General features: G+C 43.5%; 1 protein-coding gene across 1 annotated transcript; it reads left to right on the top strand.

Moving 5' to 3' along the window:
- Utp11 (UTP11 small subunit processome component) lies at window positions 1-15,392 on the top strand. Its single transcript, XM_006980048.4, has 8 exons — window positions 1-181; window positions 7,888-7,949; window positions 10,141-10,243; window positions 10,719-10,832; window positions 11,645-11,738; window positions 11,838-11,968; window positions 14,253-14,363; window positions 15,132-15,392. The coding sequence occupies exons 1-8, from the start codon at window positions 119-121 to the stop codon at window positions 15,213-15,215; spliced, it is 762 nt and encodes a 253-aa protein (XP_006980110.1). The 5' UTR covers window positions 1-118; the 3' UTR covers window positions 15,216-15,392.

Here is a 15,392-nt window from a genome sequence, read left to right as displayed (position 1 = left end):
CCAGTGTGCAAGCCTCAAGCGGCTGGGCCTGCTTCCGGTGGTCTTGGCGTACGCTGCTGCTCCGGTGCTGTGGTATCGGCCGTGGAGTTTGCCGAGCGCTTTCTAGACCCCAGGAGGCATGGCGGCGGCTTTTCGCAAGGCAGCCAAGTCCCGGCAGCGGGAACATCGAGAACGGAGCCAGGTAGGCCCGCGCAGGCCCCATGAACGACGGCCGGGGGCCCCTGCCCCCTTGCTATCCCAGCGTCGGGATACTGCCCGGCGCATCTGCCTTCTGTAAACACTCGACACGTGGGGCCCGACCCCAGCGTGCCTTGTCGGGGACACCTGGGGACCCGGTTAGGGGATGGTCATTCTCTACGGTAGGCGGTTCGGTGGGTAATCGAGTGAGGCGGGGAGTGTCAGACGCGCCCCGTGACCAGCAGCAGTAGGCGCCCCGCATCCGACGCATGCGGGAGTTGTGACCGAGGATCGGTGTTCCTAAAGTGGCTCCAACTTTTGGCGTGGGATTTGTGGTTCATGTAGATCTGTCACATGCCTCACCCTGAAATCGTGGTACTTTGCTTCTCCCTTCCGGAGAGTGACTTGACCATTTATAAACTCTATGGGGACCTGACAGCCCAGGTCTGTAATTGCAGCTACTCAGGAGGCCAAGACAGAAGGATCACAAATTCAGGGCCTGGCTGGGCAGCTTAGATCTGTCTCAAAATAAAAATCCAGAAAAAATTCTAAACATTCATAAACAGCACAGTGGTGAACTGTTTGCCTAGCAAGATTTAGTCCTCGGTAGGAAGAAAGGAAGGAGGGAGGGAGGGAGTCCCCCATTAAATTTTACTTAGGATAAATAATTGTGGAGTTTCTAAGGAGAATGTGTGGCTGTGGGGGTATGTGATAGAAATAAAGATACATCCAGACTCACATTATCCACTTTATTATTCTCAGAAATCACTGGTTCAAACAAGCCTTTAACACCTGGAGAGAGAGCTTAGCCATTAAGAGCACTTGGCTGCTGTATCAGAGTTCAAATCCCAGCACCCACCTGGTAGACTCACAAATACCTGTAACTCCAGCTCCAGGAAATCCCACACTCCCTCCTGGCTTCCACAGGCTCTGCACTCACATGCTCATACACATAGACACACACAGTTATACTTCATTCATTCATTTATTTATGGTTTTTGAGACAGGGTTTCTCTGTGTAACAGCTCTGGCTATCCTGGAACTTGCCCTGTAGACCAGGCTGACCTTGAACTCACAGAGATCCACCTGCCTCTGCCAAGTACTAGGATTCAAAGATGTGCACCACTACCTCCCAGCTTTAAATTTTTTTTAATCAAAAAGTTAACTTATGTGTGTATATGTGCGTCTGTGGATGGGTGTGTGCACATGAGTGCATATGCCCGTGGGAGCTCCTCCTGGAGCTGGGGTTACAGGTAGTTGCAACATGCCTGATATGGGTGCTGGGAAATTAGCTTGGATCTTCTGGAAGAGAAGAATGTGTTTTTAACTGTTAAGCTATCTCTTTAACACTTCAAATATTTTTTTCTTTCTTCCTTTTTTTTTTTTTGGCAAGAGGATCAAGAATTTAGGATAATCCATTAAGTTTTAGGACACTCTGGGCTATGTGAAACAGAATCTCAACAAAACAAAACATTTTACTGGCTGGTAAAATGGCCCAGCCAGTAAATGCTGCACGAGCCTAGTGACCCGAGAAAGAGCCTCAGAACTCCATAAAGGTAGAAGGGAAGAATGGACTCCTTTTTTTTGAAACTTTGTATTTTTGAGAATATAACTTAATCACAGCATTTCTCCCTTCCCTTTCTGCCCTCCAAACCCTCTCATGTACTAATTTTTGCTCTTTCAACTTCTAGGCTTCTTTTTTGAGAATGGACTCTTTGGTTTTGTTTTGTTTTGTTTTGTTTTTTTGAGACAGAGTTTCTCTGTAGCTTTGGAGCCTGTCCTGGAACTTTCTCTGTAGACCAGGCTGGCCTCGAACTCACTGAGATCTGCGCCTGCCTCTACCTCCCGAGTGCTGGGATTAAAGGCTCGTACCACCACCACCACCACCACCACCACCACCACCACCACCACCACCACCACCACCCGGCTAAGAATGGACTCTTAAGAAGTTGTCCTCTGACCTCTATATATGCAGTGGCATGTATCTCCACATACACATATATCATGTATACACACAAAATTAAACCACAGTAACAACAAACAGAACCCCCATATAAACAAAACAAGGCCTCTAGAGATAGCGGTTGTACAGATGCTGAAGCAAGGGGAAGGACAGGATCTCTGAAACTGTGCAGCTGACTGGTGCTGTAGAACTAAAGCCTCCCCCTCTCTCTTTTTTATGGTTTTTTTTTTTTTTTTTTTGATTTTTCGAGACAGGGTTTCTCTTTGTAGCTTTGTGCCTTTCCTGGAACTCACTTTGGAGACCAGGCTGGCCTCGAACTCACAGAGATCCACCTGGCTCTGCCTCCTGAGTGCTGGGATTAAAGGTGTGCGCCACCACCGCCTGGCTCTTTTTTATGTTTTAAAATCCTTATGTAGTTCATCATGGCTGAAAGGATGAGAAGAGATAGTACTGAGTCTTCTTAAGCACAGTTGACTCTTGCTGCTTAATAGCACTTGTTAGGGTATATGCTCAGTGGAAGCACTGTCATACATGCATTAAAAATTATTTTACTTAACTGTGTGTGTACTGGTGCTACAGCTTTGTGGAGGTCAGAGAACAACTTAGAGCAGTCGTCTCCACGTTCAAACTCAAGTCATTGGACTTGGCGACAAATGCCTTTACCCACCGACTCATATTACCAACCCCACAGTAGTGTATTTTAACATCTTGTTTTTAAGACTATATCCAGACCTATCTAAAACTAACAGTAGCCAGAACTTGGTGGAGTGTAAATGTATGACTCTCACTGCTGTTTAGCTCAGAGCAGCTGTTTGGAAGCAGGTTATTATTTCCTCACATTTCCTCGAGGAAGTGAAGGCTCAGATGGGTCAGGTACTTTGCCCGGAGAGATGTAGCTAGAACTGTCATATGGCAAAGCCGGAAATCATCTTAGATGTTTCAAGAATATAGAGATAGGGCTGGGGAGATGGCTCAGCGGTTAAGAGCACTGGCTGCTCTTCTTGACCACCCAGGTTCAATCCCCAGCACCCACACGGCAGCTCATAGCTGTCTGTAATTCCAGTTCCAGGGGATCTGGCACCCTCATAGAAATATACATGCAGGCAAAACACCAATGCACATAAAAATAAATCTTGAAAAAAAATAAAACTTAAAAAAAAAGAATATAGAGTCAACTTTGTAAGAGGTGGCACATTAAAAATACCAGATGTGGGGGCTGGAGAGATGGCTCAGTGGTTAAGAGCACTTGCTGCTTTTTTAGAGGATCCAGGTTCAGTTCCTGGCACGAACATGTCAGCTCACAACCATCTGTAACTCCAGTTCAAGGGCATTTGAGGCTCCCTTTTGGCCTCCTTGGGCACCAGGCGCACTAGTGGTACACAGACATGTCTGAAAGTAAAGCAGTCATACACACACAACAAAATAATAATAATAAAAGACATTTAAAATGTCAAGTGTGCAACATGTTTGGGGATGGTTGAGGTATATAGAACATTGTGTTGAAACGTTTTGGACTTGGAAGTCGGTTTGCTTTTGAAGGCAAAGCTATCAAATGTGAGTTTTTGTTTTTGTTTTTTTTTGTTTTTTTTTTTTTAAATAAGATCTCCCTATTTAGCATAGACTTACCTCAGATTCAATTTGTGATCCTTCTGCTTCATCGTCCTTGAGACTGGGATTACAGTACATCTTGCTTAAAATGGTCACTTTTTGAGCATCCTAGAAATAGCTCTGCATGCTATAAAAGAAATGTCTCCTAATCCCACAGTGTCCTTAATAGGTAGATGCTATTTCATTTTACAAATTAGGAACCTGGTGCTTAAAGAGATCGAATTTCACATCTAAAGTCACAGTTGCAAATAGTTGACTTGGGTTACCATAGAAGAAAGGGATTTCAAGGCGATGCCCGAATCACGTCTGAATTTGGGACCTTGTATTTTTCTTTGTCCTGATGCAGTGGGAGCTCTTGATGATTGTGTGGAGGAGGTAAATGTGTAAACTGCTTCACATGTAATGTCTCTTTTCCTCTGTAATACCCATGTTCGTTCATCTCCCTTTGCTGTATTAAAAATAAAAGCTATCATGGGCGCTGGAGAGATGGCTCAGCGGGTAAGAGCACGTACTGCTCTTGCAGAGGACCCAGGTTTGGTTCCCAGCACTCACTTGGTAGCTTACAGCCATCTATAACTTCAGTTTTAGGGGACTTGATGTTTTGGTCTGACCTCTGAGGGCACCAGGCATGCATGTTGTACACATACATATGTGCAGATGAAACACAGACATAAAACAAGTCTAAACATTAAAAAAAATTTTTTTTTATTTTATGTGTATTGGTGTTTTACCTGCATGTATGTTTTAGGGTGTCAGATCCCCTGGAACTAGAGTCACAGACAGTTGTGAGCTGCCATGTGGATGCTAGGAATTGAACCCAGGTCCTCTGGAAGAACAGCTGGTGCTCTTAACCAATGAGCCATTGCTCAGGCCTGTTTTTTTTTTTTTTTTCTCCCCTCATTTTTATTTATTTATTTTTTTCTATTATCAGCTTGATACAGTACAAATTCTTATCCTAATAGTGAAATGTTTCATTGAGGCTTGCCCAGTGATTGAGTAAAACCAAAACTTATTCTAAGCCACAGTCATCCTAGGGTCCCCCCTGCTAGGTAGCCTCCCTGGTTCTGTGGGTTGCAATCTGATTGTTTTTTTTGCTTTATATCTAGTATCCACTTATGAGTGAGTACATACCCTGTTTGTCCTTCTGGGTTTGGGTTACCTCACTCAGGATGATATTTTCTAGTTCCATCCATTTGCCAGGCCCATTTTTTGACTAAACATCTCTCTCTCTTGAGACAGGGTTTCTCTTAGGTAGACCTGGCTGTCCTGGAACTGGTTTTGTAGATCAGGCTATCCTGAAACTCTGCCTCCCAGTTAATCTTCTGGGATTAAAGGAGTATACCACCACTGCTCATAAAAATAATTTTTAAAATAATTAGGAAAGTCTGTTTTGAGACAGTGTTTCACAGCCTTGGCTGGCCTAGAACTCTGTGTAGACTAGGCTGGCCTTAACTCAAAGAGATCCCTGCCTCTTGTCTGAGGGTACTCTGAGGGCTTGTGCCACCACACACAGTTTAACGTTTTTTTAAAAAAATTACAATTACTTATTGGTTTGTATGGGTATGGGTGTGGGTGTATGAGTGTTGGGCAACCATGCCAGGGAGTCGTTATGGAGCTCAGAGGACAACTTGTGGGAGGTCAGTTCTCTCCTTCCGTCACGTTAGCCCTAGGGAATCAAACTTAGGTGCAGTGGCAGGCATTTGTCTTCTGAACCATCTTGCCATCCTTGGGTTGTTATTTTACTCATTGGGTCATGTTATCCCTTGAAAGATTAAGAGATGATAAAGGTGACTGTAGGAATCCCATCCAAATTATTATCCCAAGTTCAGTAGAGACATAAATGTGCAGCCTCAGAAGTCAAGGTTATTCAGAGGGGTGGGTAGACTGGCAAATCTATTATCTTGGCACTTGGCAGGCTAAGGCCAGGAGGATTACAAACCCTACCTTGAGTAACATAGTGAGTTCCAGGCCAACCTGGGCTATAGAATGGGACCCTGTCTCAAAAATAAGTAAATAAATAAGTAAAAGTCAAGCACATGGTGGGAACATATCTATCATCAAAGCTTTTGGGAGGCTGAGGCAGGAAGTCATGAGTTTGAAGTCAACCAGAGCTGCATGATAACCTGCTTCTAAAACTGAAGCCAAACAAACATTCCGAGCAGAGAGGATAGTGGATTCTGAAATAGCATAGACTGGCCACATTCCTGGAGAGTAAATATCTCATGTATATGCAGCTGAGGATGACCTTGAACTTGTGATCACTCTGCCTATGGTCTTTGTGCAAGGGTTACAGGTGTATGCCACCACACCTGGTTTATGTAGTGTTATAGATTAAACCTAGGGATTTTTGTATGCTAGGCAAACAAGCTTGCCTTGGTTCTGCATTCTTAAATACATTCTCTAAATGTCATTTCCCTTCTGGAATATGCTTTACTTCTTTGTAATGGTCATAAAGATGAACTAGGAGTATGTAACAAGCATAACACGTTGCTTTGGGACAGAGTAGGTACATACATTGTGAGATGTTAAGATGTCCGTAGAGCTGGGGGTGTAGCTCAGTTGGTAGAATACTTACTGCCTAGCAGCTAAAGGTTCTGGGTTTAATCCTCAGCACTTAATAAAAGCCAGGCATGGTGGCATATACCTCTAATTCCAGCACTCTGCAGGTGCAGGCAGGATGATCAGGAGTTCAAATAGGCAGAATGATTATGAATTGACCCTGTCTCAAAAGCTATTCTCCATAGCAAAAAGTCAGAAAAGCATCTAACATAGACACACACATAATGTACACAAGTTCTCATGTAGCTTAGACTGTCCTTGAACTCCTGATCATGTTTCCATTTTTCAAGGTTTGCATTATAGACATGTACCAGTTTAACCTGACATTAAGCACTCAAAGTAATGGTCGCATATAGAAGGATATATCAAGATGTGGTCACTGGGGGCTGGAGAGATGGCTCAGAGGTTAAGAGCACCGACTGCTCTTCCAGAGGTCCTGAGTTCAATTCCCAGCACCCACATGGTGGCTCACAACCATCTGTAATGAGATCTGATACCCTCTTCTGTATACATAATAAATAAATAAATCTTAAAAAAAAAAAGATGTGGTCACTGAACCTCAAATGCTATAGAAGTGAATATCAGAGATAATACTTTCTCATTATGGGCCTGGAGAGATGGCTCAGGTTAAGAGCACTGGCTGTTCTTCCAGAGGTCCTGAGTTCAATTCCCAGCACCCACATGGTGGCTCACAGCCATCTGTAATGAGATCTGGCTCCCTCTTCTGGCATTCAGGGATACATGCAAACAACACTGTGTACATAATAAACAAAACAAAACAAAAAACCAAAAAAACCTTTCTCATTGTACTTGGTTTTGTCTCTACTGTTTTCCCTTCCTTCCTTCCTTCCTTCCTTCCTTCCTTCCTTCCTTCCTTCCTTCCTTCCTTCCTTCCTTCCTTCCTTCCTTCCTTCCTTCCTTCCTTCCTTCCTCCCTCCCTCCCTCCCTCCCTCCCTCCCTCCCTCCCTCCCTCCCTCCCTTCCTTCCTTTTTAATTGTTTCTGGTCTTGCTATGTAGCCTTTGCAATTCTCCTGTCTCAGCCTCCCAAGTGTCAGGATTGCAGGCAAGTACCGTCTTACCAAGTCTTACTGTCTTTATTTTATATTAGGAAATGGCAGCTCAGAGAAGTGAAGTGATTTATTTGCCCAAGGTCACAGATTGTTAAGAGGTAAAGCATGGATTGAACCTGTCTGAAACTCTAAATTTAGCTCCCTCACCACAGTTGCCTCCTGTGACCATGTTTTCCCTTCATAGTATTTTATAAGCCCTTGGATTAAGTTGGTAGTAATTTTAGTACAACTGGCAGCTGCTTGCTTAGTGCCGAGTCATTGTTGCCTCTCTCTGTCCTTAATAGGCCAAGAAACCTGTTATGGTGGTGCTTGTGACCTGTCTGGCTGCTGGACGAGCCCTCTCATCCCAGGGCAGGGCTTAGTGAGGGGCAGGAGGGAGGAACAGGATAGTGGCTGGCTCCAAGGACACAGATTTACTGCCTCCTCCAGTCTTGTCCCTGTCAGGTGTCATGTAGCTCTGAGCATGCATTCCCCAAGAGAACTAAGTGCCTCCTTTCCTTTGTCTTCTAGCCTGGCTTTCGAAAACGGCTGGGGTTGCTGGAGAAGAAGAAAGACTACAAACTTCGTGCAAAGTGAGTCCAGTATTTCTGGTAGAGGTACTGCCAAGAAAGCTTACAACATCGCCATACTACAGCTGAAGTGCCCAAGTGTCTAACGGGAATGATTTCCTGCCATTGATAAAATACCCAAAGCTCTGGCAGCCTGTTAGATATTTTCCTGTGACCCTCAAGCTTTCCTTTGTTCAGATACAGCATTACTTACTTAAAAGCACTTGCACTGTAAGTTTTTTTAGTATGCCCTTCCAGGTGTTTTTTTTCATAGGGGCGTTGCTTTGCCGCCGCCTTGGTGTTTGAACCAAATGCTGAATCTTTTTGCTCCCTTGAAGTGAAAGATACAATCTAAAATTCCGTTTGTTGAGTCTCTTACATCATCATGATATGTGGTGTGGAATGAAGAGATGTAAAAGATGGATTCATGAGCCTGAGAGTGGGTGATGATGAACTCTGAAAACATTTTATAAAACAATTATGTCTATTCTTTTCTTTAGCACTTCATTTGCAAAATGCTTTTAATTGCTTGTTATCATACAAGTCAGTTGAGGTTCTTATACTCTTGGTGTGGCAGGAGGTGATGATTAAATGGATTTCTGTAGGTCCTAGATTTTAATTTAAAAAAAAAAAATTATTTTATTTTATTTTTGGAGATAAAGTCTCACTATATAGCCCTGGCTGGCCTGAAACTCACTGTGTAGACCAGGCTAACCTCAAATTTACGGCTCTCTACCTGTCTCTGCCTCCTGATATGTGCCTGTGGAGTCCAGAAGAGGGCATCAGATCCCTTTGGAACTGGAGTTATAGACAGTTGTTAGCTGCCATGTCTGTTCTGGGAATTGGACCTGGGACCTCTGGAAGCTGGCTAGCTTTCCTTCTCTCTCTTTCTCTCATTTGCTTATTCATTCATTTTATTTTTGTGACAGTCTCCCTGTGTAGTCTAGGCTGGCCTCAAACTCAAGGTCTCTTCCCTGTGCTTCTTGAGTGCTGTGTTTCAGTTCTACATATGGTGCCTGGCTCTGGCTAGTACCAGAGCTTTTTGCTATTTTTCTTTTTTTTTTGTTGTTGTTGTTTTGTTTTGAGACAGGGTCCACTGTGTAGCTCTGGTTGTCCTGAAATTCACTATGTGCCTAGAACTCAGAGATCTGAGTGCCTAGATTAAAGGCAAGTGCCATCATGCTGGCCATACTAGAGCTTTCGAAGCTAATTCTAAGAACTGAGTGCTGTGATTGGTTTCTTTTTGTGGTGTTGTGGAAAATGGGATTTGAACCTAGGGTCTAATGCATTGGAAAGAAAGCTCTCTACCAGTGAGCTATAGCCCCAGCCCTGAGTGCTGTGATTGGGTCAGGCAGTGTTCTAGGATATAGAGTTTGTGTGTGTGTGTATTTTTTTTTTCAACAACCTTTGGGGTAGGTTACTGTTAGACTCATTTGATATGTAAAATTAGGATTAGAATGGTTATCCATCTTCCCCAGGGTTACTTAACCAGAAGTAGTGGAGTCTGGATCCAGAACCACATGGCACGGCTGCAGAAGTCATTCCTCTTCTGCTCTGCCGTATGGATGGCAGCGAACGGTGTCTAAGTCATGGCGAGACTTTGGTGCTGAAGCTCGGACTACAGCCTTCCTAAGGAGTTTCAAGTTGTGCTTTCCTTGGTGTCCTTTTGTACTGGTTGAAGTGGCACTAAGATGTGTAAAGGAGACAGTTCCTTTTAGGTATGATTGGAACAGAGGACTCAAGATTGTGAGTCTTACAGGGAGCCTGATGGGTGACAGTGGACCATGGAACATTCTGGTTTCTTAAACATTGGTTTTTGTGGTTCTCATTGGTTTATTTGCTTTGAGGGATTTTGTTTGTTTTTTTGAAAGAAGCTCTCACTTCAAGTTAGATTGATTTTGAATTTGTGATTCTTCTGCCTCAGCCCCCTAAATGTTGAGGTAGCAGACGTGCCTCCAGGTTATGAACTTTTTTTTTGAGACAGGGTTTCTCTATAACTTCGTGGAACTCACTTGGTAGACCAGGCTGGCCTCGAACTCAGAGAGATCTGCCTGTCAGTGCCTCCCTGAGTGCTGGGATCTAAGGCATGCGCCACCACAGCCCGGCCAGGTTATGAACTTTTAAATGCATGTAGTTTATCTGTGGAGATAGTTTTTCTTTTTTTCCTTCTTTTGTAATGAATCTCTCCTTTTTTTTTTTTTTTTTTTTTTTTAAGTGACTATCATAAAAAGCAAGACTTCCTCAGAGCTCTCCGGAAGAAGGCTCTTGAGAAAAATCCAGATGAATTCTACTATAAAATGACTCGGGCTAAGCTCCAGGTAAGTACAAAACAGATAATAGTGGTTCAGAGCCCCAAGTGTTGGAAATAAGGATGGGGAGCGGGACAGAGTGAGGAAGTGTGTCCTTGAGGCCCTTCTCCACGTGGACCAGGTCTCCTGGGGAGAGGTGCAGGGCAGACTGTCCTTTTCTTGGTCAGCATGCTCTTACCTTTGTACCATATTCTGGTTTTTGTTTTTTTTTTCCCCTATTTATTTTTATTTTGGTATTACAAATGGAACCCAGTATCTCTGCATGCTAGACCAAGTGCTGTACCCCTTAGTTACACCCTAGCCTCTTGTTTGAAGGATAAATGAATGGAGGCTTGTCTGTTCAAGGTGAATGTCAGTGGCCTGAGGCCTTGGATTGCTCTTAGTGTGCACACAGCTCATGTCTTTGTTTTAAATGTGGATTATGCGGACAGCTTACTGTGATCGTACTCTGCTACAGGCTGTATCTGTTAAACTTCACTTTTAGGATGGAGTTCATCTCATCAAGGAGAACAAGGAAGAAGTGACACCAGAGCAGCTGAAACTGATGAGAACTCAGGACATCAAATACATAGAGATGAAAAGGGTCGCAGAAGCAAAGGTGACCTTTAAGTCTGTTCTGATGTGTTCCTGTGGGTTGACTAAGAAAGGACACAGCAGGTTGTGGTTGTGTGTACCTCTAATTCCAGCACTTGGGAGGTAGAGGCTCTAAGTATAGAGGCCCTGGTTTAAATAACAACAGAGGAAACGATTCTGTAATGTCAAGTTATCAGCTGATTCCACAGTCTACAGTGTGTTTGGGTGTGATGATGATTTAGAAGTATAATCAGCATGGCAGAATAAAGTTCAGCTTTGAGAATGAGACAGATGTAGGCTAAATTCTGGTTCTGCCAGCTTCTAGTCCCATGGTTATGGATCAGTTAACTTGAGAATGCTTATTTCTGTCATATTTTAAATATTGAGTTTTGTGGAATGCCTAGTCTACTGCTTGATAAATAAATTTAAGTGCTTTCATCGAAAAGAATGAAACCTGCCTTGCAGTGGTGGCGCACACCTTTAATCCCAGCACTCAGGAAGCAGAAGCAGGAGGATCTCTGAGTTCGAGGCTAGCCTAGTTTACAGAGTGAGTTCCAGGACAGGCAGAACTACATAGAGAAACCCTGTCTTGAAAAAATTAAAAAGAAAAAAGAAAAGAAAAGAAAGAAAAAGAAAAAGATGAAATCATTGAGAACAAAGTATAATGACAAACGTGTGATGATGCCTTGATGAAAGTCAGTGTCTAAAAATATCAAAAAGAATGAAATGAATTCTTTGCTGGCTGACAGTGATAATGTGAAATGTCTAAGTTCTTGAAGATTTATTTCTGAGACTCCGGAAGAAGCCACTTTAAAGAGTCCATATTCCTTATTCTAGAAAATTGAAAGACTGAAATCAGAGCTCCACCTGCTGGATTTCCAGGGGAAGCAGCAGAATAAGCACGTATTCTTTTTTGACACCAAAAAGGAAGGTATGAAATGTTGACAGTGCCTGGGACAGTCTGTCATGCCACTGTGCGTTGTATGGTGTTAGGGACAACCTGTGCCTTAAAGATTATCTTGAATTTCAGTTCAACAGTTTGATATTGCGACCCACTTGCAGACGGCCCCAGAACTAGTAGGCAGGGTCTTTAATAGACCCAGGATAGAGACCTTGCAGAAGGAGAAGGTGAAAGGCGTTACCCCTGAGACTCGACTCAAGGTATGCTTTTCTGTTTGCACTCAGGTGGGAGTTTGGGGGCGTCTCAGGGTTTTTTTGTCTGTGGTTCATTTTTTGCCACTGTGTTTCTTATAATTATTTGTGGAAAACTTCAAAAACTCTCTTGAAATATAGAACGATGACCTGGTGATCATCCACCTGGTGGAAGTGGATTTCTGTTTGTTTTGGAGGACATGTTCCATAGTGGTCGGGAGCTCAGGTTTTGGGTTTGAATCCCAACTTCAAGCTGGTCCTTTGTGCCTTTAATGCATGTGTCCTTTGCTGACACTTAGAAAGTTCAGAGCAGGCCAGGTGGTGGTTGCACATGCCTTTAATCCCAGCACTCGGAAGGTAGAGCCAGGAGGATCTCTGTGAGTTCAAGGCTAGCCTGGTCTACAGAGTGAGGTCCAGGACACCAAAACTACACAGAGAAACCCTGTCTGGGGGGGGGGGGGAAGCAAGGACCATTGAAGATGAGGGTTGTGGTGTGTCGGGCTTTGATCTAGAACCTTTTCCAATGAATATGCATATTAAAATGTTTTCATATTACTCGTTTGTAACCAAGATTTTTGTATTGACTTTTCCTTATGGTGCTTTCTATCACATAACTGGGTTGTGGAGATGACAGGCTTTTTCTCAAAGCCTTCTGGAGTTGAACTCTCACTTCTGACTGATTCATTTTAAAAAAAAATGCTGTCAATGTGTTTCAAGCAGACAGCTGTTCTGTTTTGATTTGAATCATTTACACCGCATCAGTTTTGCTTCCAATGTTTGATTTCACAGCAGTTTCCTCTAGCTCAGAGGCAGCTAAACTTGCTTTAGTAATATAAATACCCCTAATTAGTTTGACTATATTGGGTAATCCCATAAATTTGACAGTCTGTGCGATAAAGTGAAAACAAAAGCTGTCTGAAACCACTGCTGTGAGACTCTGCTCGAGCTGGTGAGTTGCTGGTCTGAGGCTCAGTGCTAGGCCCCTTCATGCTTGTAACACTCCCAGCTGAGGGGCTGGCTGGGGTGTTGTCGGGATAGCCTTGTTTGTCAGTGAGTTGTGTTTTCAGTTAGCTGAGTCACTGATGCTCCTCGGGTGGTACTGGAGCCCTTTCAGAGGGTAGTGGCCCAGACCCTAAAGAACGCTCTGCCATCAGAGCGGTTCCGGAGATAACCGGGCCCGGGCTGCCATTTTTAAAAGCTCAGTGTTGTTACACTCCATTGCTTTGTTTAAAGCATAATTATTTTTATCAAGAGGCTGCTGCTTGTGAGTAGAGTGCACGTCTGCAATTTGGAAGTGATAAACAAAATCTGTGAATGGCTTAAAGTCTGAACACCCCTCTACCCACTGGAATTCTGTACATGTATGTATGTACAGGTTTCTGCATATATGTACATACAGGTGGTTCAAAACAGTAAAATCTGAAATTCTTCAAAATTTGCAATGTTTTGAGTGCTGATATGATACTACAAGTGGGAAATACACACCTGATTTTATATGATGGGCAACAGTCAAAATGCAGGCACACTAAAAATACTGTGTAAAATTATCTTCAGGCTGTGTATAAGGAATACATGAAAAACAATGAAATCGCTTATTTAGACTTGGGTTTCATCCCTAAATTATCTCATGTACATGCAAATATTCCCAACACCCCACACTTTGAAATGCAAACACTCTGGTTCCAAGCCTTAGGGATGAGTGAGACTCAATCTGTGTGCTATCTCAAAGAAGCCAGAGTTGCTGGTTTCTCAGATACTTGAGTTTTGGAAATGTGAGGACTGCAGTAACCTATGAGGAGTCCTTAGCCAGTGAGTCTTCTCAGGTCTCCATGCTGAGAATTCTCCTTGTGCTCTTTGAGATTGAGATTCTCAGGCCCCAGCACACTGCCCGTCACTGGTTCTTCTCTTGCTCTGTGTTCACTTTTGCAGGCTTCTAGTCATGGATAGGTGCTGCCCTCAGCTCCAGCAACAGTGTGGAGGCCACTTAGTGTACCTTTGGAAACACTCTGGGAAGTGAGGGCTCAAGTTAGTCCTGACTACCTTGTAGGCAAACCGTCTACCCTTGGGCCAGTTACTTTTCTTCTCTGGGTCTCGTTCTGCATTTGTTAAATGGAAGATTTTGATAGGGTAGTTTCCACGGTTGCTTTCACTTGTAGAATGTGCTGGCTTCAGTGTGGGTATCTTAATAGTCACGTTGAGTTGATTCTGGAATAAAGAGGGAACTGATGAAACCAGGATCTTACTCCTTTTTGTCTTGTTAATTGTATTTTTTAACTATATGTTTATTCTGTAGAGGATAGCTAAAGAAAGACAAAGGCAGTATGATTGCTTGACACAGCGGATTGAACGGGAGAAGAAACTGTTCGTTGTTGCACAGAAAATTCAAACCCGCAAAGATCTTATGGTGAGGAGAGGGAGCCTTGAGCCTCCTCTTTCTCTCTCTCTCTCTCTCTCTCTCTCTCTCTCTCTCTCTCTCTCTCTCTCTCTTTCTCTCTCTCTCTCTTTTTTTTTCCTGATAAAGGTCTTAACTGAGGCTGGATCTCGGCTGTGTGTAAATCAACAGCAGTGAAAATGTCTGCTCCTTTGGGGCAGTGTTTGAGCCAGTGTCTGCTGCTCTGACACTGTAGAAACAGTCCTTGATTAAGAAGGTAATATGGGGTTGTTAGTCAGTGCCCTGGAGCAGCAGAGGGTAGGATCAGGTAGCGTATGGACTTTACAGCTTATGAGCAGCTCCCGTAACATTTAAACAGGTTAACAAACAGTGCATGCCACTCACGGGTGTTTAAAAATAGACAACATTGTGCCGTGAAACAGCAGAGCCAAGGAATTTAAGAAGCTCTTTTGCATTATCGCTCCTCTAAATGTCAGGTTCTTCAGCCTTGCAGATCATTTAGGTTGGCCTTTCTCAACTGGGGTTCTGAGAGAGAATTAAATTTATAATTTAAACAAAATAATTACTCGAGCTGCTCTCCTTCGTTTTCCCAAAGACTGTCCCCGGCTGGTAGCATCCTGTGTGTTCCTGGAGGGCGAAGTGGCTCCACCCAGTGGGTGGCTGAGGCTCTTCTGAACTCGGAGAAGGCTCGCTCTCTTGGGCTTCCCCTTAGCTAGCTTACTAACTTTGCTGCTTCCTGAAATCCTGTTTATGTTTCCTGGTCCCCCTTTACCCTCACAGGATAAAACTCAGAAGGTGAAGGTGAAGAAAGAAACAGTGAACAGCCCAGCTATTTACAGATTCCAGACCCGCCGGAAACGTTGATGTGTTAACAACAAGCCTCTTCGTTCTGCATTGACAAGAACTCTTTTTTCCTTTTGTAATAACTTTAGATTTCGTTAGTTCAGATGCTTTGATTTTCTTGTTTTGTCATCATGACTTATTGTCAACATGATACTTGATGTCTTTCTATGAGACTATTAAAGCCCTTTCCCAAGATCA

This window comes from Peromyscus maniculatus, chromosome 2 (genome assembly GCF_049852395.1).
Source record: "Peromyscus maniculatus bairdii isolate BWxNUB_F1_BW_parent chromosome 2, HU_Pman_BW_mat_3.1, whole genome shotgun sequence".
In the NCBI taxonomy this organism is placed as follows: domain Eukaryota; kingdom Metazoa; phylum Chordata; class Mammalia; order Rodentia; family Cricetidae; genus Peromyscus; species Peromyscus maniculatus.
Note: the sequence above shows the minus strand (reverse complement) of the source record. Positions and strands in the feature narration are given on the sequence as shown.